This window comes from Stegostoma tigrinum, chromosome 8 (assembly GCF_030684315.1).
Source record: "Stegostoma tigrinum isolate sSteTig4 chromosome 8, sSteTig4.hap1, whole genome shotgun sequence".
NCBI lineage: Eukaryota > Metazoa > Chordata > Chondrichthyes > Orectolobiformes > Stegostomatidae > Stegostoma > Stegostoma tigrinum.
Genome location: NC_081361.1, coordinates 10,847,190 through 10,874,523, shown reverse-complemented (window position 1 = coordinate 10,874,523; position 27,334 = coordinate 10,847,190). Strand labels below are relative to the sequence as shown.

At 42.0% G+C, this 27,334-nt stretch overlaps 1 protein-coding gene across 2 annotated transcripts in view; it reads right to left on the bottom strand.

The window, feature by feature from the left end:
* LOC125456541 (neurogenic locus notch homolog protein 2-like) overlaps nt 1-27,334 on the bottom strand; it is a 166,649-nt gene that overhangs the window by 108,782 nt on the left and 30,533 nt on the right. For both annotated transcript variants that reach the window (XM_059647728.1, XM_048539747.2), the window contains exon 2: nt 23,278-23,359. In XM_059647728.1, the coding sequence (XP_059503711.1) occupies nt 23,278-23,359 (82 nt within the window). The remainder of the gene's footprint in view (nt 1-23,277; nt 23,360-27,334) is intronic.

Genomic DNA, 27,334 nt, shown 5'->3' with positions numbered 1-27,334 from the left:
TAATAAGATGTCCTGAGGTGCTTCACAGAGATATGATAAAACAAACTGAAACGCAAGATCATGTACATGCTGGAAATACACAGCAAGTCAGAAAGCACCTGTAACAAGAAACAGAATTGATGTTTTAAGTTGATGCTGCCAAACTTGCTGCATATTTCCAGAATTTTCTATTTTATTTCATTTCTAAAACTAAGTGTCATACCAAGCAAAATAACAAAACATTAAAGGAAGCTTATCAAACATATGCCTAATGCTCTTTGTGGTTTTCTATAGTTTGTCTGCATAACATCAGAGTCAGGCTCTTATTGAGACAGAAGTCTTAACGATTACAAACACCGCTGACCATTTACACAACTACAAATCACAGACTCACACAGTTTAGGTTCTGTGTTTACTGATTTGACTATATATCATATACACATACATGACTACACTACACAGACATTGTGACTGAAAGCAAGGTGAAAACATTTATACCGCAACATCACGTCATGTGTCAAGTAAGTAAATTTTAGATACAGGCCTATCTGGTCTGGAGTCTTAGATAATAAAACCTAACTCATTGACAACATTGTCTAAAGTGCGGCTTAAAAGGAGAAAAGTCAGGTCAAGAAGATAAATGGTGTCAGGATGGAATTCCAAAAGTTTCGGACCAAGACAGCTGAAGGTGCAGCTACCAAACGTGGAGCAATTACAATCAAGATGCTGATGAGGCAGGAATTGCAGGAGCAGAGATAATCGCAAGGATTTTGGAGCAATAGGTACTTAGATAGCTAGTGAGGAACCAGGTCCAAACTGACCAGAGATTTTACTTTATTCATCCACGGAATGAGGGCATCACTGACCGGGCCAGCACTTATTGCCCATCCCTAATCGAGTCAGCCGCATTATTGTGGGTTTGGAATCACATGTAAATCAAACCAGATAGGACAGCAATTCCCTAAAGGACGTTAGTATATTCCCTGACAATCAAGTATGGATTTGTAATCATTAGATTCTTGATTCCAGATTTTTTTTTCAGTGAATTCAAATTCCAGCATCCGAATATGTTCTGGAGCTCTTGATTAACACTGCAGTGATAATAACACTGGACCACTGCCTGCCTATCATTGTCAAAATTCCATTCTGAATTTCGTAACAATTTAACTTTGCTCTGCCTACAGAATTTGCAAGTAACATTATAGGCATCATACTGATTTTCTTTTAAACCACTGCAGACCAATCATGCCATCACATTCTTCTAACTTAGAATGAAGACAGACAGGATCAGAAATCAACAGGGCACAACCTGAGTAACCACGTAATTGTTCTATCAGCAGACAGGTGGAGAACAATTGCTGTTCCACATCTTCCAGAGTGGTTTCAACATTTACTGAACAAGATTTTAACATTTCCTTTACGTAAAAGTGATAAGAAATAGTTCATGTGAAATTCTAGATCAGAGGACACTGTCACAGGCTCATCTTAACATTTAAATAAACCATTACACATACCTCTCAACATACCACAGCATGGTGTTATCAACAGACACTGCTCTGAAAAGCTTGAGGTCGAATTGCAAGTTTTTAAAGCAATTATAAACAACTTCTTACAGCATTTTAAAAAGGACTCCTCAGATACTCAGGTTTTCTAACAGGTCCAATTTTTTGTTGGAAGAAAATGCTTTTGAGGACATGTAACAATGCTGTATGCTTTCAAAGCAGACATAGCTTCCACTAATAAAGGGGGTCTGAGGCAATCAGCAGTCTGATCATATTTGGATTGTTTGTTGATGGGAGTTAGCCCACATCCATGCTAGTAACCATTAACACACTTATTCAGTGTTGGTAGCAAGATGGCACAGTGGTTAGCACTGCTATTTCAAAAGCACCAGAGATTTAGCTTAGTCACCGGAGGCTGGAATCAATCTGTGTTGAATTTGCACATTCTCCCCTGTCGGTTTCCTCTGGGTGCTCTGGTTTCCACCCACAGTTCAAAGATGTGCAGGTTAGGTGGATTAGCCATGGGAAATGCCGTGTTACAGAGATGGAGTGGGTCTGGGTGGGATGATCTTCAGAGGGTCAGTGTGGATTCGCTGGACTGAACATTCTGTTTCCACGCTGTCGGGATTCTAGGTTTCCATGAGTCTAGCTGCATACAGCAGATGTTAAGAAGGGACATCTTACACAGTTCCATTAACATCTCACATCATTATGACATGTCTCCTACACCAGTCTACAGGCCAGGAAACAGATGCTTACAACAGACCTCTCCGGCTGAGTTAAAATTATGTACAACAAGCAGAAAACCTTTTGGTGAGGCAGACCACTTGCAAATACTGACAAGTCATGACAGTCAGGCTCAGACTTCTCAAAATACCATGGCAGTCACCTGACAATCGCATGGAGCCATCAGACATAGTGCAAATTATATTTCCAGGGAAGATGCAGGAATCAAAAGGTGCAAAATCAGGAAACATTGAACAGGTTAAGGTTCTTTTCTTCATGAAGGAGGTGGATAAGCAGAGACCTAGTGGTGATACTTGAAGTAACGAAACAATTTGATAGAGTGGACATGGAGGACATGTGACTACTTGTACGAGGGGGTCCGAGGCTAATCAGTGGTAAGATCATATTTGGGCTTTTGACAAAGGTAGCATACATCCATGCCAGTGACGACTTTGTTCACTGTAATTACGTACAGGTTTAAAACCTTACAGCTGGGTTTCAATTCCATTTGATCTCACCTCATCACAAATGGCTTCCCTCACAAATGCTCAGTAGCAATTATGAGCATGAATTTATAGTCACCCTTCTGCTCCACTTGTCAATATAAATCCAAGCGTTCAGGCAAAATCTTCTTGAGTAGACATGGGTTAGAATGTGAAACTTGCTGCCAGATGAAGTAGTTAGCACAATTAGCAAAGATTAATTTCATAGAAAGATAGATAAGTATATCTGAAAGGAATGCAATGATTTGGCTTTAGAACTGCATAAAAGCACTGTGGGGGGAGATTAGGGTGCAGCACCAACATTGGTTGAGGTCAGTTGATGGCCTTTGCTTGCTACAAGTTTCTTTAATGAAGATTAGTGTTATGTATGATCATCGAGTAAAAGCAGCATGCCTATAAATTGACAAATACAGAAAAATGCAAGAACAATGATGATGACGATGACGGACAAATAGAATATGCTTTGCAGATTTACCAGGATCAACTGACTACGAGCCTGCAAACTTCGGAGGTCAATACAAGCTGAATAGCGTAAGGGGAAGTGGGAAGAGGAAACACTGATCTGAAGATATACTGCCACAACCCCTCTCTCACTCCAATCAGAAAGAAAGTTCTCAAAACGCTGGGTTAGAAAATCAAGGGCACACAAATAGAACAGAACTCAGAACGGCGGCTTTTTTGACATTAGGCACACTGCACAAGGCCCAGGGCCAGCACTGTTGAAGATCATTTTGTCAAATAAGATATGATGAGGCATTTGATATATAAGAAAAGGTCCAAATGCGACATCTGAGCAACAAAACTTTTTTAATGTCCAACAGCAGGAACAAAAATGATTTCTTTTTAGTTTCACACAGAGAAGAAAGATTGTATTGTCTGTATCTGAATAAACGTTATGTGGATGAATGTGCTTAGATCCTCTGGTAACCCCCTCCACAGCACAGCAAGCTTATTGTTTTGCTCTATGATGGCAACATTCAGTCCTTCAAGGTCAGGCGATTGGTATAGAGAGGCATTTTTAATTAAAACCAAAAATCACAATCTCTTCATGTGCAGGTCATTAAAAAATTTTGTTCCAGTGGAAGAAAAGCTGCAAGTTTCCCTCCAAATCTCAAACTATGTTGACTTGGAAATACATTGCTGCTCTTTCACAGTTACTGGGTTAAAATCCTGGAACTTCCTCCCCAACAACATTGTGTACATCATGTTATGAACCGCTGGGATACAGTGCTGGGAGGTCAAGCTCTGCTAATTGCGAGTCATCATAAAAGTTAATGATTTTGAAAAATACACAAAATCCTTCAATTTACCCATTTTTTTAGATGCGATGCTTTCAACTAGTATGCAACACACCCCTGTGCCACGAGAACTGCCAAAGAGTGCTGTGGAATTTTATGCACAGGTATTGAAAAAAATCAATGCAGCACAAACATCGATTAATCTTAAACAATATTCTATTCAACCAAAATTACAATTCAGAAAACTAAACATCAAATTAAAAGCAAGGTATTGGCAAGCTATTGCTGTATTCTTGCTGTTTCTGACAACATATCTCTGTGAGCTAGCATTATCAACACTGGTATGTTTTTAAAAAAAACGAGGGGGACCTTTAACGTGAAGCAAGGTTTGTGGATGACCCTGTCATCAGATCCGCCCCGGATCAAAAGAGCATGCACATGCCAGCAGCTCCAGGTTTCCCAATAACGCAGTAAACTGCATTTTGCTCTGGTCTGTGGAATTTCAGTTCTGTGTCAGTCCAAGGATTAAAAGTTATATTCTTATAAGTTTTGTTACAAACATGAAATGTCATCTGTGAAATTCGGAGCCCTGAACTGACCGCAGTGATTGGAACACATTTAGAACAAAGAACATAACAGCACAGTACAGGCCCTTCGGCCCTCGATGTTGTGCTGACCTGTCATACCGATCTCAAGCCCATCTAACTCACACTATTCCATATACGTCCATATGCTTATCCAATGATGACTTAAATGTACCTAAAGTTGGCAAATCTACTACCGTTGCAGGCAAAGCGTTCCATTCCCTTACTACTCTCTGACTAAAGAAACTACCTCTGACATCTGTCCTATATCTTTCACCTCTCAATTTAAAGCTATGCCCCCTCATGCTCGCCGTCACCATCCTAGGAAAAAGGCTCTCCCTATCCACCCTATCTAACCCTCTGATTATTTTATATGTCTCAATTAAGTCACCTCTCAACCTTCTTCTCTCTAATGAAAAGAGCCTCAAGTCCCTCAACCTTTCCTCCTAAGACCTTCCCTCCATACCAGGCAACATCCTAGTAAATCTCCTCTGCACCCTTTCCAAAGCTTCCACATCCTTCTTATAATGCGGTGACCAGAGCTGTATGCAATACTCCAAGTGCGGCCGCACCAGAGTTTTGTACAGCTTCACCATAACCTCTTGGCTCCAGAACTTGATTCCTCTGTTAATAACAGCTAAAACACTGTATGCCTTCTTAACAGCCCTGTCAACCTGGGTGGCAACTTTCAAGGATCTACGTACATGGACACCAAGATCTCTCTGCTCATCTACACTGCTAAGAATCTTACCATTAGCCCAGTACTTTGCCTTTACTTTGCCTTCTGGTTACTCCTAACAAAGTGCATCACCTCACACTTGTCTGCATTAAACTCCATTTGCCACCTCTCAGCCCAGCTCTGCAGTTTATTTATGTCTCTCTGCAACCTACAGCTTCCTTCGTCACTATCCACAACTCCACCGACCTTAGTGTCGTCTGCAAATTTACTAACCCATCCTTCTACGCCCTCATCCCAAGTCATTTATCAAAATGACAAACAGCAGTGGACCCAACACCGACCCTTGCGGTACACCACTAGTAACTGGTCTCCAGGATGAACATTTCCCATCAACTACCACCCTCTGTCTTCTTTCAGCAAGCCAATTTCCGATCCAAAATGCTATATCTCCCACAATTCCATTCCTCCGCATTTTGTACAAAAGCCTATTGTGGGGAACCTTATCGAACGCCTTGCTGAAATCCATATACACCACATCAACCGGTTTACTCTCATCTACCTGTTTGGTCACCTTCTCAAAGAACTCAATAAGGTTTGTGAGGCACAACCTTCCCTTCACAAAATTTAGGGCCATGACTAGTTAGAAATTGCAAAGTGTGGAGCTGGATGAACAGAGCAGGCCAAACAGCATCAGAGGAGCACAAAAGCTGACATTTCGGGCCTAGACCCTGAAGGTGTTCATCCAGCTCCACACTTTGTTATCTTGGATTCTCCAGCATCTGCAGTTCTCATTATCACTAGTTAGAAATTATTGAGTTGAGCAGATTTTGAAAATGTGTTTGTGCTTGCAGCTGAAGGAGGTGTCTTTCTTCTGGTGGATTTGAAACACGAATGCTTTTGATCCTTCATTAGCTCGCTGTAAGCATCACATTGCCAACCTGTGTAGTACAAATGGTCCGTATTCACAGATCCACAGAGATGGTTCTTTTGACTTACCAAGACATGCTGCTTCTGGATTTTCCTTCTCCAGCTAACCACTTGTTTGTAACAGGTACAGGGTGGCTTATACATATTTGTCAAGTGTTTGGTTTACTGATAAGAACCACAGCTTATAGCAACTGCAGGGTTCAAACTAAACTGGCTATCTTCAGGTTTACGATCTTTTTCAAACTGTGTAGCAAACAAAAAAGTCCCTTCTCCAGAGGCCTGGTGGTTTTTACTCATTCATTACAGCTAGCAGCCAATTACATTTCTGAAGAAGGGTCCAGATGCAAAACATCAGCTTTCCCGCTCCTCTGATGCTGCCTGTCCTGCTGTGTGCATCCAGCTCCACACCGTGTTGCCTCAGACTCCAGTATCAGCAGTTCCTACTATCTCCTGTGTCACTGACAACTAGTCACAGTCCGCCAACCAATGAGCTACTGTCATCAGCCAAAGTTCCATTAGTATGCTCATTTGCAAACTAGTACTGCTTGAAAAAGGAGCTGTCTACATTGAGTAACCAGTTACTTGCTTTTAAAAAATGAAGCAATCCTTTATAGATCCTTGGTTTTTAAAACTTCTTTTCTCATTTTAATCCATAATCAAGAATACAGAAAATTTAAAAGATACAGTCCTTATAACCCACAAAACAATGGCTTCACTGGTTCAAGAAGGCAGCTCACCACCATTATCACAAGGGCAATTAAGGATGGGCAATAAATATCAGCCTTAACAGTAATGCTCAAACTGGAAGAATATATTTTTAAAAATACTGAGACTGCATTTTATGACAATAAATCTTGTGTTCTAGCAATTTTGGCGCTTGGAGAATTGTACTCTTAGATAGAGTCATATGCAGTAATGATCAACCAGCACTCATTCGAATCCAATTCTTATAATAATTGGAAACCAAGCTTCCACAAATCAATATCTATTTTGCCAAAAGACAACAAACACCAACTCTTCAAATCCACTCAAATCTTCTAACATGATAGGAGGAAATGTGGGTGAGCTAAGTGCCTCTGATGGGAGACACAGCAAGATGTGAACCCAGCATCAACAGCTTGGATCAATTGAAAACATTACGCAAGATCAGCAAAATATGACCTCACCTCAATATGCTGTCGAATAGAATTCCAGATATTTTTGTCATGCATGCAGTGGGTGCCCCCATCTAACATTCCCTTGCTCACAACAAGCAGGGCCACCACTAAAGCATTAAGTTTTGTGAAACCGGCAGGATGTACCGGCAGATGAAAATACGAGATATATGAAGGAGACTACTGACCAAGGTAGCTGAAAACTATTGTGTGCAGCTAGAAATTGTTGGTAGAATATTAAATTATGGAAACAAGCTAAAATTCTATTAGTTCACAGTCTACTTCATACTTTTGATGTTAAGTGAAAGCTAACATCGCACCAATCGATGTACATGGGCTAATGGTAAGATGGTGAAACCCTGCTCACCAACTCCCTTGCCCTCAATGAGCTGTAAGGACATACCTCTTTGACACCCAATCAACTAAAGTAATTGAGATGAGATGGCGTCGTACACAACGTACATCTTCAGAAGGTACAAAATTTCAAATGGGTTTTGCAACCTCAAGAGAAGACAGAGCATGCACCCAAACCTCTGCGGTACTTACAGCCTTAAATAAATACAACAGAAAACTCAAACATAATACCAGTAAAACCCTTGCTTGTGTTTTTATCAGGATTTGACAATCAATGATATATTTACTTATTTATCTCGGCAATCCTTTGCAACACTTGTTTTACTCATGCTGAACTTGGTTTCACAAGATTAAGTCTGAAGTGATGTAATCTGGGAATTTTTTCTTTGGAAAAAAATGTACTGGGCATGCTCATCTGACCTCATCATTCCTACTTTAAAAGAAAGTTGGCTCTATCATTATCTTGTGAGGGATGATTACATTATGGGGAAACAACTGTTGATTAGTTTGTCTTGACTCGCAAGTTTGCCTTCACTTACCAAGTTACTTCTCAATAATTCTCCAAATCCCTTCTCGCCACCAAAAAAGTGTGTCTTATCTAGATTGTTTCTTAAGACAGCCTCTCCCCAGTCCTGAACTTAGGTCAGGTTTTCCACACCACGACTTGTCAGCTCACCTCTCAGGTCCTTTTACATCAAAGTTATGTTGGTAAATCTGTGTGGTAACTGCAGCTGTACTCTTTTTAAAAAAATACATTCTCAGGAAGTGGCCAAGTGAAGGCCAGAACTGATTGCTCATCCGTGGCTTTCCATTGCTAAGGTGACTTCAGAGAGCAGCTATGATCCAATCACCTTGATATGGGATTGGAGTCACTTACAGACCCAGGTGACTCAATACATTTATAGAATTTGCAGAGGCTGAATACATTGCCTGTAGCCTCCTAAAAAAAAAGGGAGCAGGCAAATACTTGGAAAAGAGTAAGTTGAAAATGTGGTGTGAAACAGGACCAAATTGGAAACCTGCTTGACAGCTAGCACAGGGGTTATGGGATGAACGGCATTCTTTTGTATTTTAACCTTCTTTTGGTTCACAGTTAGTTGTGAAGTGTTTCATGTGACTGAATCGAATGTACTTCCCGTGTCACTGCACCATGCAAGAGGGCATAAGGTCCACTATGTGTGCACAGGGTTGTATAAACATCAAAGTTCTTCAATCAATACTGATCTGACATCTCCTCACAGACAGTGCAAAGTTTCACAATATAATGCATTCTACCTTTAGAATGCAGGAACACGTCCATTAAAATGTTAATGGCGGCTCAGCCACTTTTCAACAAAATTGCATATTCAAAGCTCCTGTCAAACATAGCACAGGCAACCTTTCTGAAGGAAGATAAATTACTCAGATGACCAGACAGCATTTGTTACATAAAAATGTGGTGGCTGGGCAAAAAGCCTGGGTCTCTGAAACAGCCAAGGATTTAATCAACAAAGACAGTCTATTTGTTTTCAAATGGATATGGTATGGTTTTGCAATATTAGGACGGACCAATCAGAGGTCAATGCATAGCAGCTGGGGGCCAACTAGTGAAATCACCTGATGAAACCATCCAAACAGCACTGGCAACCTAAATCGAATGGCAAGTTTTCACAACTGAACATACTGGCCAATGTCGAACAGGGAGCCCAAAGCAGTCAGTTAGTGCAGTTGGCTGTACAGTTGTTTGCAAAACAGTGACATCAGCAGTGTGGGCTCAATTTCCCCATCACTTGACGTCACCACGAAGGCCCTGCTTTCTCAAATTCGCTCCTCGCCTCAGACATGATGACGCAAAAGATCAAACTGACCACGGATGATGTCTCCTGAACAATTGAGTGTCTATGGTCCTCTGGGACTGTGGCAACTTACACTTTCATGGGATTTAATACCAAGTATTTGTTGAATAATTAAACCCACTGTCTGTGACTTTACAACAGAGGTGGTGGGAACAGAAAGGGAAGAAGAAAAGAAAGACAGAAAAGGTGACAGTAGAGAAATTCAGCCAGGGCTACTTTACATTCTTCTTTTCAGTGTGCAATATGATTGAGCAATTTTTCACTGATTTATTATTCACAAAGTGATGCATGAAAATGCACCAGGTGAGAACAAGTTATAGTGCGGCCATAAAAACAAAGTTGATGGAAAAGCTCAGCAGGTCTGGCAGCATCTGTGGAAGAGAAAGCAAAGTTAACGTTTCGGGTCCAGTGACCCTTCCTCAAAACAATAGTTTGGCCATGGCAGCCTCTTTGCAGAAATAGCTGTCGATCCTTGATTAGGGAGCGGTTGCAGGGTGGGCAGGGGTGGGTGGGGGCTTTCCATCAATGACAGGCTTATTTTCCCATTAGTATTAACTTCAGTACATCAAAGATTAAATTTACTGAACTGCAATTTGACTAATTACAGATGGCCGGCTCATTGGAAAAGAAATGCCTCGCCTTTCCTCAATTTGTCCTTGCTAAGAAAGTGAAAGTGGGTGCAGGATATTTATATTATGTCCTTGCAAAAAGCATGTGGTATTTTACCCTCTACTCGTCCAACTCGTGCAAGATCAGATGCATAATGCACTTGCTCTATGCTTCTTGGAAGCAGCTGATCTGCCACACCAGAGTAAAGGTGTTCCTGAAGTGGAATTACTAGCCAAAGAATGGATTCCAATCACTGCTGGCCAATGTCACAAGCCTATGAAAGGATTTATCAAGTTGCAAATGCATACTTATTAACCTGGCATTTCTCCCACTCAGTCCCAAAGAGTAAAACTTGTAGTCAAACATGTGCATTGTTACAATCCACCCACGCAAAATTTTAGAAATCCCTGCCATGAACTGAAAAAAAAAGCTGGAATGTGTATCTCCAATTGCTGCGGCCTTGGTGAAAATTTGGAGAAAATCAATTTTGCACAGAGGTATTCTACATGTGGAGCCTCAGACCCAAAGGCCCCCTCTATAAATCACAGCTGTTACAATGGCTCTGGAGAAAGACTTAATTTTTTTTTTCAGTAAATTCATCCCTTACAAGCTATAGCCTCTTCCAACGTGCCCCCACTGCCATGATTCTCCAAAAAGGCAGCAGCAGCGCAACTGCCCTTGCATTCAAACACAAAACCCCTATGGCAAACATTACACTTAAACACAAAACATCTGCGTCTGCCAGCAAGGTTGCAAGGAAGGAATTACATCCATGTGTTAGAAATCAATGACTTCTCATCATAGAACCACACAAGGCAAGGTCATGGTCAGCAAGTCTTGAATCGCTAAAAAGCCCACTAAATTATGAAGAAAAAAGTGCTCAATGAGACAAAAACACCAAATGATTTGAACCAATTAGCATGGTTGTATCAGGTAATGTTTGCCTGGCTTCAAGCCGCAGGAAGTTGCTCTCAGTTAATTGACCAAACAAAACAAAATCACCGTAGTATATTGAACAGGGATGGTTAGTTTTCTTCTGACTGAGTGGCAGTATTTGTCCCTCATACACTGGGGTATAATTTGACACGTGCCTGTCACTCCTGCAACTATTCTTCATTATACAACTGTCAGCGGTCTATTTACACAAAGTCACATCTCATCTTTCCAACAGGACTAACGAGTTTAACTGATGTTTTTTTTTCTCTCATCATCATCTTCTGCACTGGGGTGGGGTGGGGTGGGGTGGGGTGAGGTGGTGGGTTTGGCATCAGCCAAGCATAAAACGCTGTTCAGATCAAGAATCAATTATGAGAATTTCTGCATTCGTAATCATCCACAAGGAATACATTTTTGCCTATTTGCGTTACAAAATTACTATTTACAAGTCCTGAAAAAGGCACCATGAATGCATTTTGTTACCACAAACACAAAGTTTACATGCAAAATTGTGCCAGATGAAACAAGAGGCTGAGACACAGAAACATGTGATCATTAAACAAGGAAATGGCCTCAATTTAATCATAAAGTTCTGACAATTCAATGCCAAAAATAAACAACAATTCCCCAGGATGAAAGTGAGGTGGGAGTACACTTGGCATGTGTAAACATTTCTAGAATTTAAACAATTTACAGGCGACTGGTAAAATATATTCAACTGCAGTGAGTTCACAACTTTTGGAGACAGCAATCTCACCATCAACATCAGCAAAACAGAGGAGCTAGTCATCAACATCCCGGGAGTGGAGGGCATGCCCCTGTTTGCATCGTACAGCATGAAAAGACTCTTTGGTCAAACCTGTCAATGCCCACCAAGTTTACCAAACTAAACTGGTCCCACTTTGCTGCATTTAGCCCATATTCCTTTAAACCTTTCCCATTCATCTACATCTCCAAATATCTTTGCAATGTTGTACCTGTAGCTGCATCTACCATTTTGTCTGGCAGTTCATTCCACACACAAACCACCCTGTGTGAAAAAGTTTCCCCTGGGTAACAGGAATGTTTCTCCTCTCACCTTAAAAATATGTCTCCTATTTAAGAATTCCACCAACCTAGCAAAAAGACCTTTGCTTTTTGCCAAATCTTCCACATGATCTTATATATCTCTATAAGGTCACCCCTCAATGTCCTATGCTCCAGTGAGAAAAGTCCCAGTTTATTCACATCTCCTTATAACTCAAATCCTCTGGTTCCGGTAACATTCTGGTAAATCTTTTCTGAAGCCTCTCCAATTTACTAATATCCTTCCCATAGCAGGGTGACCAAAACAGGCCAAATGGCCTCCTCCTGTAATGTAAATATTACAATCACGCAATCCCCACAGTGCAGATACAGGTTTTTTGGCCATCAAAATTGCACCAACCTTCCAATGAGTATCCCATTCAGACCCACCCTTTCCCCATAACCCTGACATTGGACAGCATCATTGAGAGCGTCCATTGACTCCATCTATGTCTCCCGCTGCCTCAGGAAAGCAATGAATATAATCATAGGCTCCTCCCACCCCGTTTATACTTTCTTCCATCCTCTTCTGTCGGTACAATAGATTCAAGAACAGGGAGTTTTGACAAGATTTGTAGCTGAGATTGCTCGCTGAGCTGGAAGGTTCGTTTTCAGACGTTTTGTCACCATTCTAGGTAACATCATCAGTGAGCCTCCGACGAAGCGCTGGTGTTATATCCCGCTTTCTATTTATCTGGTTAGGTTTCCTTGGGTTGTTGATGTCATTTCCTGTTCTTTTTCTCAGGGGATGGTAGATTGGCTCCAAATCAATGTGTTTGTTGATGGCATTCCAACCGGAACTCTATGCTTCTAGGAATTCTCGTGCGTGTCTCTGTTTGGCTTGTCCTAGGATGGATGTGTTGTCCCAATCAAAGTGGTTTCCTTCCTCATCTGTATGTAAGGATACGAGTGATAGTGGGTCATGTCGTTTTGTGGCTAGTTGATGTTCATGTATTCTGGTGGCTAGCTTTCTGCCAGTTTGTCCAATATAGTGTTTCTTCCCTGTGGTTACCAGATCTTTGAACAGATTTCTCAAATGTTAACACTGATCTCTCTCTAAACCTTCCCTGCGGCTGTAACACTGTATTCTGCACTCTGCTGTGCTACCCTGATGCACTTTGTGTATGATATAATCTGCCTGTACATGAAACATAACACTTTTCACTGTATCTTGTAGATGTAACACTAAAGCAAACTCAAATTCAACTACGTAGATCCAAAGACAATTATGCCACCACCAATACCTTGAATTCTCTTTTATTGCAGGTACTATCAAATCCAGTAAGACCAATAAATACCAGCAAGATAAGCTTATGGGCCAGACTATAAAGGTGTTACGAGGGCTGAAGTGAGGGAACTAAACAACAAGTTTCCATTTGATGTACACGCATTGACCTGGGATTCTTATACAGCAGAGTGGTTTGAACTCCCTTTGAACTGTGGGCCTTAGTAACTCCTCCTGTGAAGTTACTGAAAAATGAAGTTGAGGAATTCTGTGCACTGGATGTCAAAGACAATGAATTTGACCACTTGCGTATCGCCTTACCAAGATGTCAACAGTGACATCTCAACCTACATGAACATTGACATCTTGACTCTTAACTGTATCCCAACAATGGAACAATTCATCTCCCCAAATCCTGACTTGTACCTGGAACCATTTAAAACTGAAGAGTGAAATTACCAATTCAGGAATTTCCAATATCCCTCATCATCTTTTCTACATTTAAGATGATATTATTGAAACAAAAACATTATTTAGTGGCTTAACAGGGTACATGCTGAGAAGATGTTTGTTCTCAAGGGGGAGTTTAGAATTGGGGGACATAGTTTGGAGATAAGAGGTTTCCCATTTAAGCCAGAGACAGGAGCAAATTTCTTCTCTCAGAGGGTCATTAGTCTTGGGAACTCTATTCCCACAGAGTATGCAGGTGCAATCATTGAATATATTTAAAGCTGATTTAGATGGGCTTTGGACGGCCAGACGAGTTAAGGTAATGGGGCACAGACTGGAATGTGGCATTAAAGCCATGATCAGATCAACCACGGGCTGAATAGCCTAATCTTGCTCCTACTTCTAATGAAGGCTTACACCAGATACCACGATCTCTCCAAATCCCTGGATTTCTCAATTTGAAAAGAAGTAGCACAAAGAATACTGGATCCACCTTAAGTGGAAATTATCTGTGCTACTGAGAAGGAAAAATGTTAATTTGCAATCTCAGAAGGTAAAAATACCTAAGGCTCTGAAAGGGTAAATGGCGTATGTTATTTTCAAACTGCAGCAGTGTAGTAGGACCACATACTATAAAACCTGTTCCTCTTGCAGAGTTTGATACATGTCTACAGTAATGTGTCAGATAGGATAGCAAAAACAGAATCGTTAGGGTATTCAAAAGAGAACTGGATGTTAACTCTATAAAGCTAATATGCTACGGCAGTGAGAGAGATTCTGGAATATGTCAAATTTCCAAAAACCTAGAACATATTTCTTCAGTTCTTAACAGAGTGGCTCCGTTCCAGTACTTTTTGGGAATAGAGGCCCAAGTTCAATGTCATCTCTGTTAGGTTCCTTTATTATCACTCTGCTTGGGGCCAAGGTATCCACCCAGTAACTCCCATTGTCACATTGGCCCCTATCTCAAATCCCATCTGTCATGGACAAACTCCTACTTTGTCATCAACAGACTCAATTAACTCTGATTCCTTCCTGAAGCTCACTCAATGTTACTGCTCACATGGCAACTCCACATGAAGTTCACCATTCCTTCACTAACCTCAGATTTGTGAATAGTATCCTTGTGTTTAAAACTCTCCCATGTTGGGTATCTTCCATTCCTCCAAGCTTTAGTGACACTGCAAACTTTTTTCTCCCTCAAACGCTCTATTCCCAGCTGCAACCTCCAGTGTGCCCTTAATTCTGCTTTGTCCCTTTGAACATAAGAACTAAAAGCAGGAGTAGGAAATTCTGCCCCTTGAACTTGCTTGCCATTCAATCCCATTTCAGTCTGAACTCCACTTCCCTGCCTGCTCCCCATAACTGTTCAACCAGGTACTAATTTACTCCATGTCCTGGAATTCGCCTCACATAGGGGTAAGGATCTCCACAGATTCACAACCAGTTGAGAGAAGTAATTCCTCCTCATCGCTACTATTTCTTTTCCTAAAACTATGACTTTTCATGCTAAATAAAAACCTGAAACAAACTGCAGATGCTGTAAATCAGGAACAAAAACAGAAGTTGCTGGAAAAGCTCAGCAGGTCTGGCAGCATCCGTGATGAGAAATCAGAGTTAACGTTTCGGGTCTGGTCACCCTTCCTCAGAACTTTTCATACTAGACTGTCCCTCAAGAGGAAACAACTTTTCTAAATCTACTTTGTCAAACCTCTTTAGCAATCTCCTATCATTCTTCTAAACTCAACTCTGGAATCAATCAAGTGAACCTCCTCTGAACTGCTTCCAATACAACTACACCCCTCCTCAAGTAAGGGGTCCAAGATTGTACGGAATACTCCAGCTCCGGCCTTATTCATGCTTTGTAAAGTTGCAGCAACGTCCCCCTACTTGAGCACTATAGTCCTTTAGCAATAAATGCTAAAATTCTGCTTACCTTCCTTATTACCTGCTGTACCTGCATACTAGATTTCAGTGATTCACGCATGAGGACGCCCTGACTTTTTGTGTTTCCGAAGTGAATGCTCTGTTTATACATGGGAGAGAATGACCCAGGGTGCAAGTCTATTTGTATAAAATTGGCATTTCTGTCATCACTTTCAACATTGTTCTGCAAGATAGCAACTTCAATTCTTTGTCTCTCATCACCCTTTCCCACCAGAATCTCTCCTTTGATGAACTATCCTCCAAATGACTGTTGAATGAAACTCTTCCTCCAGACTTTGACATAACATGTTCTGGCCACCTCTCAGTCAGTACACACAATATATGTTATTCATGGTTATACCAGCACTTACAGGAGGAGGAAGGGGAATTCAGTACCTGAATGCTGTTGCAGGGTTAGTCTACATTGTTTTGCTGGATTAGGGGAACAAGAATGTAAATCTGTATTTCCTCCTTGAGGTCTTTCTTTGTAACACTAAACATTTAAATTTTTCAATTAGATAGGTGCTGTTCAACAAAATTGGTGTATTACACCTCTGTCGAACACTGGAATCATGACTCTGGTTGCATCTGCTTCTTCTATTGGTTACTGTAATAACTGGTTACAGCAAGAAGCTGGTCTGAACTGCATGTTTCAGCGCCACCAAAAGATGCTAATTAGGAAGAGGGAGTAATGTGACGCATGCATTTCCAGCACAAAAAAAATGTAACTCAATGCTTTCCAAAGTGGGGGTCAGAACCCCAGGTGTGTCTGCAAGCTAAATCAGGAGGTCACAAACTGCAAGGCCATCACGGAGCTCCAATCCCCTCCCACTCTCTCAGATTTTGTCCTTCCCTGGCCTCTGCTCTTGCAGTTCTCATTGAGGGGTTGTGACAGTTTTCAAGCTTCAAAACGAGGTCGCGGTGAGAAAAGGAAACATCTGGGAAGCACTAACCTAAACGGCACTCAACAGGAATGTCTCACAGAGAGTAGCACAAAGACTGCAGTGCAAACACAGCAGCACAGCTTGCTTCACATGATGAAGATGGGGAAGTTTCTGTCTCTTATCTGATTCTATCTGGCAGAGATTGGACCAAAGCTTGACAAAAGTCAACTTTAGCCTGGAGGTGCTCTGAAAACATTTCAGCCTCAGCACAAACCGCAACGACATTTTCAGAAACAATTTCTATAGCAGGTCATATTCGAGGTTGATTTCCTTCCCTCAATTCATGAATACGCAACATATGCTAGGGTACATTAAGACCCTACAAGCATCAGGCATCATGTTACAAATTTCTACTGTTACATCTGTCGAAACAATGCATATTAACACAAAATTGCAGAAAACATTTCAGAATGGTCTACACAGGTTACACAAGTGCCAGATACAATCCAACACTGATGAAAGCTCTGCACAGAACAGAATTAATGCACACAAGCACAAATAGAAAATTAATGGCATCTGAATGGTGGGAGAAGGCAGTGGCTGCAAATGACACCATTTGGCCACCATTAAAAATGCAGCTGAAGTGCTAGAACTTCTGGATCAAATTTTACTTGCCAGTGCTCTGCCTACCTAACCAGCCCATAGTATGCTCCTCACTATTTACCATTCCACTAATTTTTATGTCATCCATTAACTTCGATTATACCTGTTATATTCAACTCCAAATCATTGACATCCTACTCAGGCAGCAAGGAACTCAGTCGAACCACATTGGAAACAGACTTTCCCGCTTCCTACAGACTAAGGTGGTGGCCATGGGAACGTGCATGGGCCAAGCTATGCCTGCCTCTTTGTAGGATATTTGGAACAGTCCCTCTTCCACACATACACTGGCCCCATCGCCCACCTCTTCCTACTCTGCATCGATGACTGTATAGGCACCGCCTCTTGCTCTCACAAGGAGCTGGAACAGTTCATCAACTTTAATAACACCTTTCACCCCAACCTCAAATTCACCTGGACTATCTCGGATACCTCTCTCTCCTTTCTAGACCTCCCGGTTTCCACTTCTGGTGATCACCTCGAAACTGATATCTATTTCAAGCCCACCAACTCCCACAGTTACCTAGACAAAACTTCCTCTCACCCACCTTCCTGCAAGGATGCAATCCCCTACTCCTGATTCCTCCACATCCACTGCATCGGCTCCCAAGATGAGGCATTCAACTACTGAACATTCCAGATGGCCTGTTATTTCAAGGACCGCAACGTTCCCCTACTTCAGTGGTCGAAAATGCTCTTGACCGCATCTCTTGCGTTTCCCACACATCTGCCATCACATCCCATCCCCGCAATAACAAAGACAGAATCCCCCTTGTCTTCACGTATTACCCCACTAACCTCTGGATTCAACCTGTCATTCTCCGCCACTTCTACCACCTGCAATCTGACCCCACGACCAAGGACATGTTTCCCTCCCCACCCTTATCTGCCTTCTATAGGGACCGCTCTCTCCACGACTCTCTTGTCTGCTCCACACTCCCCAGTAGCCCTACACCCCCAGCATCTCTCCCTGCAACCGCAGGAAATGCCACACCTGCCCAGACACCTGCCCCCTCACCCCCATCCAAGGATCCAAAAATATCTTCAACATCAGACGGCTGTTCACCTGCACATCGGCTATTGTGGTCTACTGTATCCACTGTTCCCGATGTGGCCTCCTCTACATTGGTGAGACCAAGCTAAGGCTCAGAGACCACTTCGTAGAGCGCCTGCACTCTGTTCATGACTAACGACGACACTTTTCGGTCGCGAACCACTTCAACTTCCCCTCCCACTCCCTGGGTGGGGTGTCCATCGTGGGCTTCCTTCAGTGTCATAATGACGTCACAAGGAAACTGGAGGGGCAGCACCTCATTTTCCACATTGAGACCATTGGGCTGAAGGGTCCCAATGTGGACTTTACTAGTTTCAAAATCTCCCCTCGCCCCCATCCTCAGCCCATGACCAACCCTCCTTCTCAACCCCTTCTCCTTGACCTGTCTGTCATCTCTACCACCAATCCACTCCTCCCACCTCAAATGATCAATCTCCACCACTACCTACCTGCACTCACCTAACACCATCCCACCTACCTTGCCCAGCCCCACGCCTCTTCTCTATTTATTTCACAACTCCCTTCCCCTCCCCTATTTTTGAAGAAGGGTCCCAACCCGAAATGTCAGCTTTCCTGCGCCTCTGATGCTGCCTGGCCTGCTGTGTTCCTCCAGCTCCACACTGTTATCTTTGACTCCAGCATCAGTAGTTCCTACTATCTCTCCAGTCACAGAAACTGCCCTCCACCTTCACCATCTGCTTCTTGCCTCTCAACCAATTTTGGATTCAATGTGCCACTATGCCATCAATCCCACAGGCTCTCACCTTCTTGAGCAGTCTGTCATGAGGGATCTTATCAAAAACCTTCCTGAAGTCCACTTAGAGCACATAAAATGCATTACCTGCAAAACATTCCCGGTTACCTCCTTATTTATCCAAGATGACTGTCTGACTTTCCAAAACAAGCATGTGGAGTGCCCAGTTAATGAAATGCACATTTGCAAGACCTCTTCATTTCAGTGACAAGCCTATATTGGCAAAATACCTCCACATCCTCTCAAAATCCCATGGAATCTACTTTTATTGATTGATTCTGAGTTGCACTATTAGCTGAAAGTAGTGTGTTCTGGAATCAAACTCTACCACACCTTAGTAATTCTCATAGCCGGATTCCAAGCCAATTAGTCTTTGCTGCTGTCTTGAACTACCCATATTAGGGACCACTTCAAGTCCTTCAGACAAGATGCCAAATAGAGGTCCACCTTTGGGCTCTGGTGGATGTTAAAGATCCCATCCATGATTCAACGAAGTGTAGGGAATTCTCTTACAGTTCTTGCCAATATTCAGTACGTACTAGCCAACAGGACCAGAAAGACATTAACCTTGCACTCATCTTAATGCCTTGTGAAACATTTGCCAGCATGGCAGACAATTTACTGCACAACTAATGGACCATACAAAGGACTTAGAAATGTTTCAAAAGATGGCACCATGTACAATTGTCACTACTCTGGGGGGTACAAATCTGCCCAGTCTATATCACCAAGTGGATTCCATAGTGATGAAGCAACAGTCAAAGCACATGGAGACCTGCACATGTTTGCAAGCTGCCACTTGCAGTTCCACATTGGCTATTGCACACCATCCATGATGTTTTGCAAGTTGTTGGTCATAAACGAAAGCCCATGATTTTGCACAGCTGCTACTGCTCGAAGAGCATATGGAGTGGCTGCTTAGGCCTTGTTTGGGTAGTCTGGAAACCTCCATCACACTGCGTCTGCCACATCCCCACACACAGTCACCCCATCCTCGGCTAGCTATAAACTTCATGAAACACAATTTCTGCCTTCATTGTCAAAGAGAGGCGAAGGAAATCCACCCAGGCAGAGCAACTGAGACTTTGACGGGCACAATCTCCATTAAAACCAGCTCTCATTCAAACAATCATATCATCCTCGAAAAGCCACCACACACATTGTCTACTGTTATTAGTAATCTTCACTGTTTTTTTCTGTGTCTCCCTAACTTAATAACTCCTGCGTTCAATAAAAAACAAACAACCCCCCACTCCCATGCCAAATCTTTCCATGGCAGCAGCAGATTGACAGTTTCCTGACAAACAAAAAGCAGTCCCTATCGCTTCAGGCATCCTCAGCTCCCTTCCAAATTACAGACTGCAAATTTCAAAAGATCATGCAGTGTCACAGTGTTTGCAGCAGATCCTTTCACAACCTAATACCTCAAAATATTTGCTAAGACACCATCGAGTGCTTTGTGTGAAAGTGGAAGCCTGCCAACAGAATAGCACTTTTTTAATTAAAAAATCATGGGGGTCCAATAATAAACAAAAAAAATACAATTTACAAAGCCAGGGGAAGCCCCAGTCTAATCTGCCCTGACACATATGTGCCTGCGCACGTGCATGAATACACACCCCTACCTACTTTAGAGAATGGAGACGTTCTTAGGCAGAAGCTGGACAAAGGAAGGAATAGGAAACAACAAACACATTGGTACCGCCAAGAAGAATTCATGAATCAAGATGAGAGATAGTGACTCCATTGCTCCTCTGTGGGACAAGATACCGTGCAAGTAGATACTGAGCTGCATGGAATCAAGGGGTTTGCTATTTTCTCCATGAATTGATCAAATTGTGGAACCTCTACAACTGAATGGAGTCTCTCGGCAGTGATGGTAATGCAGAACGAAAATAGTAGCTGGAATGCTTTCCGGTGATGACTCTGATAAGTGGGATTCAGAGTAAGGCTCTGAGACAGCAATGATGTTCTTGTGGTCAAGTAGCTTGTGAGCACATGCTCCAGCCAAATACTTAAAAGCCTTCCAGTAACTTGAATCAGCATCTCCAGGAGGGAAGTAAAACATAGCAGAAGGAATGAAGCCAGGAGAGGCAGGGACAAATGTATAAGTTACAAGTCCCAGTGTAGGCACAGTATCTTCTGACTGGCAATGGAGACAGATGGGGAACTGGTCAACATTCTAGCATTCTCCAAACAGTAATTTGCTCATATCTCATCAAGTTAAGCAAAAGGTGACACACTTGCCATTAGTGTATAAAAGCCACCCATCTTCTGCTTATCTTAATATTTAAGCAGGGCCACGAAAAGCTCAGGAATCTAGAGGATATTTGAGGGGGCAAAGAAAATTTGAGAGGTGGGAGGAAAACAAATCATAAAAAAGGGCAAAGGGGGGAAAAAAAACAAGCACTACCATAGATATTAACACTGAAAAGATAAATATTTAGTGATGGAGGATTGTCTGCTACACAACATTCCTGTCTGCTGTGTCAATACGGTTGCTAACAGTCCACTTACACCGACATCAAATCTTTCAAGATGCATGACCTTTCAAAACCACCAGATTGGAGCAGAAATTAAACACGCCGATTGGCAAGAACTTTTGTGCCATTCAAAATAATGCACTAGCAATTAACATTGTCCTCCTTCACCTCAACCACATTTTGCAGAGTTTGTCAGCTACCCACTGATCCACTCCTAACACATGGAATCCTCTTTCTAAGTATTACCCAGTTAACCTGTTTGGATATGCACGGAGGAATGTTTAGTGAAGTTGGGCACAGGGACACATATTAAAAGCAGTCAACCGTTCCATTTATATCCACACTAGTAGTAAATCTGTTGATGTGGTGAACAAAAGTCTACCCCATTGAAGCCAAAAAGAGACAAATCCAGGTCAACGTGCAGAAGAGACTAGTTCATGTGACTACAAAATGACACACAGGCCCTAAAGCACCAAATTGTTTTCTCAAGACAAAAACTTTCTCAAGCACTGCTCTGCTGTTGAAACTGTCCCTCCCTCAGGAACAATGCAGCTCTTGTTTGCAACTCGGGGAGTATCCATTACTGATGGAGCGAATGCAGCCCTCAGTTTTACAAACATTAACACATTCATAGGTGTTTGCCTGTGCAAAAAAAGCATGGCTCACCAAAGGATTATCCTTTCCTTGCTTGTGTCGGGTTGCCAGATGACGTTCCATACCAAGTACAATTAGATTCTGTTATACAATCAGACTTGCTCAGTCACCTTTCTTGCTTTCAAAGCTTGGTGCGCATAAACTGACTGCTGAATTCATGCACTAATATGGTGCCTGTCCTTCAAAAGTGATTAATTAGGCACACAGCATTTAGAGATGTTCTGAAACAATAAGCTTCAATGTAAATTTAAGTTGTTTCAAGGTGACTGTGTGTTGAAAATTTAATATTGGATCAGAATCATTTTGTGCTGTAGCTCCTTTGCCACATTTTATCTGGATTTCAAGCACCCAAGTCAAGGACTTATTGGGAAGTGCCGGACCAAATGTTCGATGAAAGAGATGGGTTGAGTATCTCCTGTAGACAGATTTGAGAAAGGTCAAAAAACACAGCCATCAATGGTATGAAGTGCGCAGAATCAGAGGAACAATGAGATTTCAAAGAAATTATATGGCTGGAGCAGGTTATGGTGGTACAGTAAAACTGAAAGGTACTGTCTTTCGAGACTAGAACCCTTAACAAGTGAGTGAGCATAGGGTAATGGGCTAGGATACAGGCAGCAAAATTTGGATCTAACCCTAGGGTACTCTCCAGGAAATTCCCTATTTACATTTGCAATCCCAGCCAGGATAGGTACCCAACTTTCCTCACAGATATAACGAGACAACAAAGTGTGAAACTGGATGAACACAGCAGGCCAAGCAGCATCTTAGCAGCACAAAAGCTGACATTTCAGGCCTAGACCCTTCATCCTCACAGACAAGGATCATGGTGACATAGGTCGAAGTTACAAGCGAGATCCTTCAGTTTGCATTTGGCTATGAAATGCAGCACAATATCACAGGAAGGTCAAATTTGTTTGATGCCCTCTTTTCGACTTGAACAGAAAGCTTACTTGTCACATTAAATTCGTGCAAGTATGAGGGTGATCCAACCTGCTCCCTTTTCAACCATCCTGCGGCAACTCAAGGAAATAAGAAAAGAGCACAGCAAGTGTGAAATTGGCAATGAAGTACAGGCACAGCATCTACTTACACACATTCTCCAGTCCCGTTCTGATGGGTTACGCATTTTCCTCTATTAACACATGGCTGAAAGGAGTCACGACACTGTAATGCTAAGAGAAAAGAGAGCCTCTGTTAGAGCAAGTGCAAAGACAAGCATTTTTCAAACCACATCCAGCTATTCGAACTTTAACCTTCTCAAAAGAAAAAAAGACAACATTTCACCAAGCAGCTTCAAATTGTAATATAGGCTATTCCTAACTCTTGTTGGATAGAGATGAGTCAAATACTCATCATTTTCCCTTAATTAGGCACTGAGAAGTGAAATGGTGGTGCATTAGCTAACTATCTGCTTTCTCAAAAGTAATGGCTTCCGTCAATATTACATCTTTAACATAGCATACCGTACCAGGATACTTCACACCTGTGTTATCGCACAAATTTTGATAGTAAAATGCAAAGCGATAATCAGACAGGTGGTTAAAAACTTTTTTTTAAATTTGCTTGTGGGATGAGGGTGTCACTGGCAGCATTTGTTACCTATCCCTAATTGCCCTTATACTGAGTGGCTTGCTTAGCCATTTCAGAGGGCAATTAATGGTCAACAACACAGAGTCACATGTCGGCCTGATTCTGTGAGAATCATAGAATCCCTACAGTCTGGAAGCAGGCCATTTGGCCGATCGAGTCCACATTGATCCTCCAAAAGAACATCCCACCCAGACCCACACCCACACCCCAACCTATCCCCAGGACCCTGCTTTTCCCATGGCTAATCTGCATAGCCGGCACATCCCTGGATATCATGGGCAATTTACCATGGCCAATCCACCAAACCTGCATGTATTTGGAGTGTGGGAAGAAACCCATGTGGACACGGGGAGAATGTGCAAATTCCACGCAGGCAGCCGCCTGAGGCTGGAATCGAACCCAGGTCTCTGGCATTGTGTAATATTGGTGCTGACCACTGAGCCACCAGGCTGGCCAAGGATGGCAGACTTCCTGCATTCCAGAGCATTTGTGAACCAGATGGGTTTTTACAACAATTGATGATAGTCTCATAGTCAACTTTTAAGGAAATTAGCTTTCAATTCCAGGTTTTATCACTTAAATTTAAATTCCAACACCTGCCATGATAGGGTGAGAAACCACATGCCCAGTCCATTGCCGAGGAATCCAGAAGTCTCGTTAAATGACGTAACTGCTAAACCACTGTCTCCCATCAAAGGCATCAAAAGGAGAATCTTAGAAGGACTGAAGTGCAGCAAAGCATTGGGAATTCAAGAAACTACACTGCAGAAGGTACTGATTTTAATCATTCCTCCTCTGCATTCCAAGATATGCAAGAGGAAAGAACATGAGAAGCGTAGGGATGTTGGATGGTACGTGGAGTTTGCAGAGACAGGGAGGATAAAGGTCACGAAATGATTTGAAACAAGGATAAACCTTTTTAAGAAGAAAGCCACTGGCAGACCAGAAGTCAATGTAGACCAACTCATTGTTGATAACTCTATAGGATGAGGTACAGTTAGGATAAAAGAAGCAAAAAAGTTAAGAATATAGTTAACACTATATTCTGCATTGTGTTCTAATACCCTGATTTACTTATGCTAAGATTTGCCTGGGTAGCATGCAAAACAATACTTTTCACCGTATTTCAGTACATGACTATCATAAACCAAATCAAATCAGATTTTATTCAAATTCAGTTGCTCAAAATTAGAACAGCACCTTTTCACAACAAAAGGATGTTCAACTTGTCAAATCTAGGTTTAGTGAAAGACTGGATTTCTTCATTTCTGGCACCATTTCATCAACAGAGCCATTGTTCTTGAAGATTGACAAAAATGTTAACATTAGGAGTAGTTCAGCAACACCATGAATGGCTGAAAAAGAACACTGTCTAAATAACTGATGTTTTCTTTCCAAACCAAAAAGAGTAAAATTGATGGTCTAGAAGCAACCAGCTGGGTTGGAAGAATCTGTCTGATTCGAAGAATAGTTTCTCATCCCACATATCCCAAGTTCCAAATCTTGTTGGGGACAGCGTGGGTGGCACTCGGGAATCATCCATTCCATCCAGGCTTTCATCCATGTGACCATTCTCCATGTACAAGCTGCAAACATTTCACCATTGGAGAGGGGGAGACATCACAGCCTAAGTCATTTCTTGTCCACATTTGATAGCAAAACACATCAAAACCAAAGCTCTTTAGATAGCACCTTTTAAATCATTGACTGCTACAAATAAAAAGGGTAAAGGCAGCAGATAAATGGGAGCATTACCACCTGCAAGTACCCCTCCAGGCCACTCAATATCCTGACTTGGAAATACATCACCATTCCTTCAATGTCACTGGGTCAAAACCCTGGAACTCATTCCCTAAAAGCATCAAACAGACTGTAGTAGTATTTCAAGAAGGCAGCTCACCAACACCTTCTAAAGAGCAACCAGGGATGGGCAATGCTGGTGCAGCCAGCAATACCCACATCCCATCAGCGAATAAAACAAAACCATGCACCCTTCAGAAAATTCATTGGATACAAGTTTTCAATCTTTGGTGATTTTTTTTCTTAAAATCTAATAGCTGGGTGTGGGAGATAGTAGGAGCTGCAGATGCTGGAGAATCTGAGATAACAAAGTGTAGAGCCGGATGAACACAGCAGGCCAAGCAGAGGAGCAGGAAGGCTGATGTTTCCGGCTGAGACCCTTCTTCAGAAATCAGGGTCTAGGCTAGAAATGTAAGCCTTCCTGCTCCTCTGATGCTGCTTGGCCTGCTGTGCTCATCCAGCGAGACACCTTATTACGTATAATAGTTAGGTGTCCCTACTTAGGACGTACTCTACGCAGACTAGGAATTAAACCTGTAGTCACTACAATTCACTCAATATTATCGTCAACTGAGTTGCTGGAGAACAAATGCATCCATCACCAATAAACATTTTGTGCACAACTCTTCTACACTCCTCCTCCATGTCCCAGGTTCCTTATATGGTCATTGGAAGGCTAATATTTTGTGATCTACTGCATTACTCCCTTTCCGCTTCCATAAGGTGCCAGCAACTTGCTGGGTTATACAACTACGAAGTGTCATGGACCGCATGGAAATGATCTGGTTACCTTTAACATTTAAGTTTATTCATCAGAATTGAGGAGTGAGCAGATGTGAAACCTGGATGATTGAAGTTACATTCAGCACAAGAATGTTCCGTCAGTGTACTCAACACTGTTGCGCATCGCAGATAGACCCTGAGCCTGACACATACACAAACATTAGCTGTGCGTCTACTCTGCAATAAAAACACAGAAAATGGAAAGGACAGTTACTTGCTTCTTCACAGTGAGATTAGAATAATGAGGTGCTGATGAGTGTGCCATTCACACTCTAAGCTTATCGTGAACGAACAGTGCCAGAGGCGAGATTTGGAGCTACCTGTTTAACCCAGATGGAGAGAGAAAAAAAAATGGTCAAACTGGAGTGGAGGAGGGGTTAGAATATACAAAAGTAGCAAAGTTAAAAGCAGAGTGACAGGAAATATACCATCCAATGAAGGGTCACAGATTGTAGACCAGAGTGAAATGAGCACAGTTATTTTTAATGCTAGTTTCATGCCACTATTTCCTGTTTGACCCATATCTGATTTGCATCATGTAATTGCACTTCAACCAGACAAGCCAGGATACTGAAACATGTGCAAAAAAAGACACCTGAATGGTCTGTTTTACTTCAATATTTAAATTCACCCCTTAGAATTTTAAAATTAAACGGATTTGAAACCTGGGACTTTCTTTTCAAGATGCAGAATGATAGCTGACAAGACACATAATGTGCTGCCCAACTATACAATGCTAAATTACACCTAAGAAGTTTGCACATGCATTTCTGGACAGATGAAGTCTTATTTAATCCCTAGATCTACTCCACAAACACATTTGTCATCCTAGCTGTATCCAGGGGAACTGACTAGAAAGGTCAATGCACACAACAAATCACTTCAAGAATGTGCAATGCTTACAATCTGGACAACACAAAGACAATAATCTGCAATTTCAATCTGGTGTATGGATAACATGCAAAGAGAAAGGT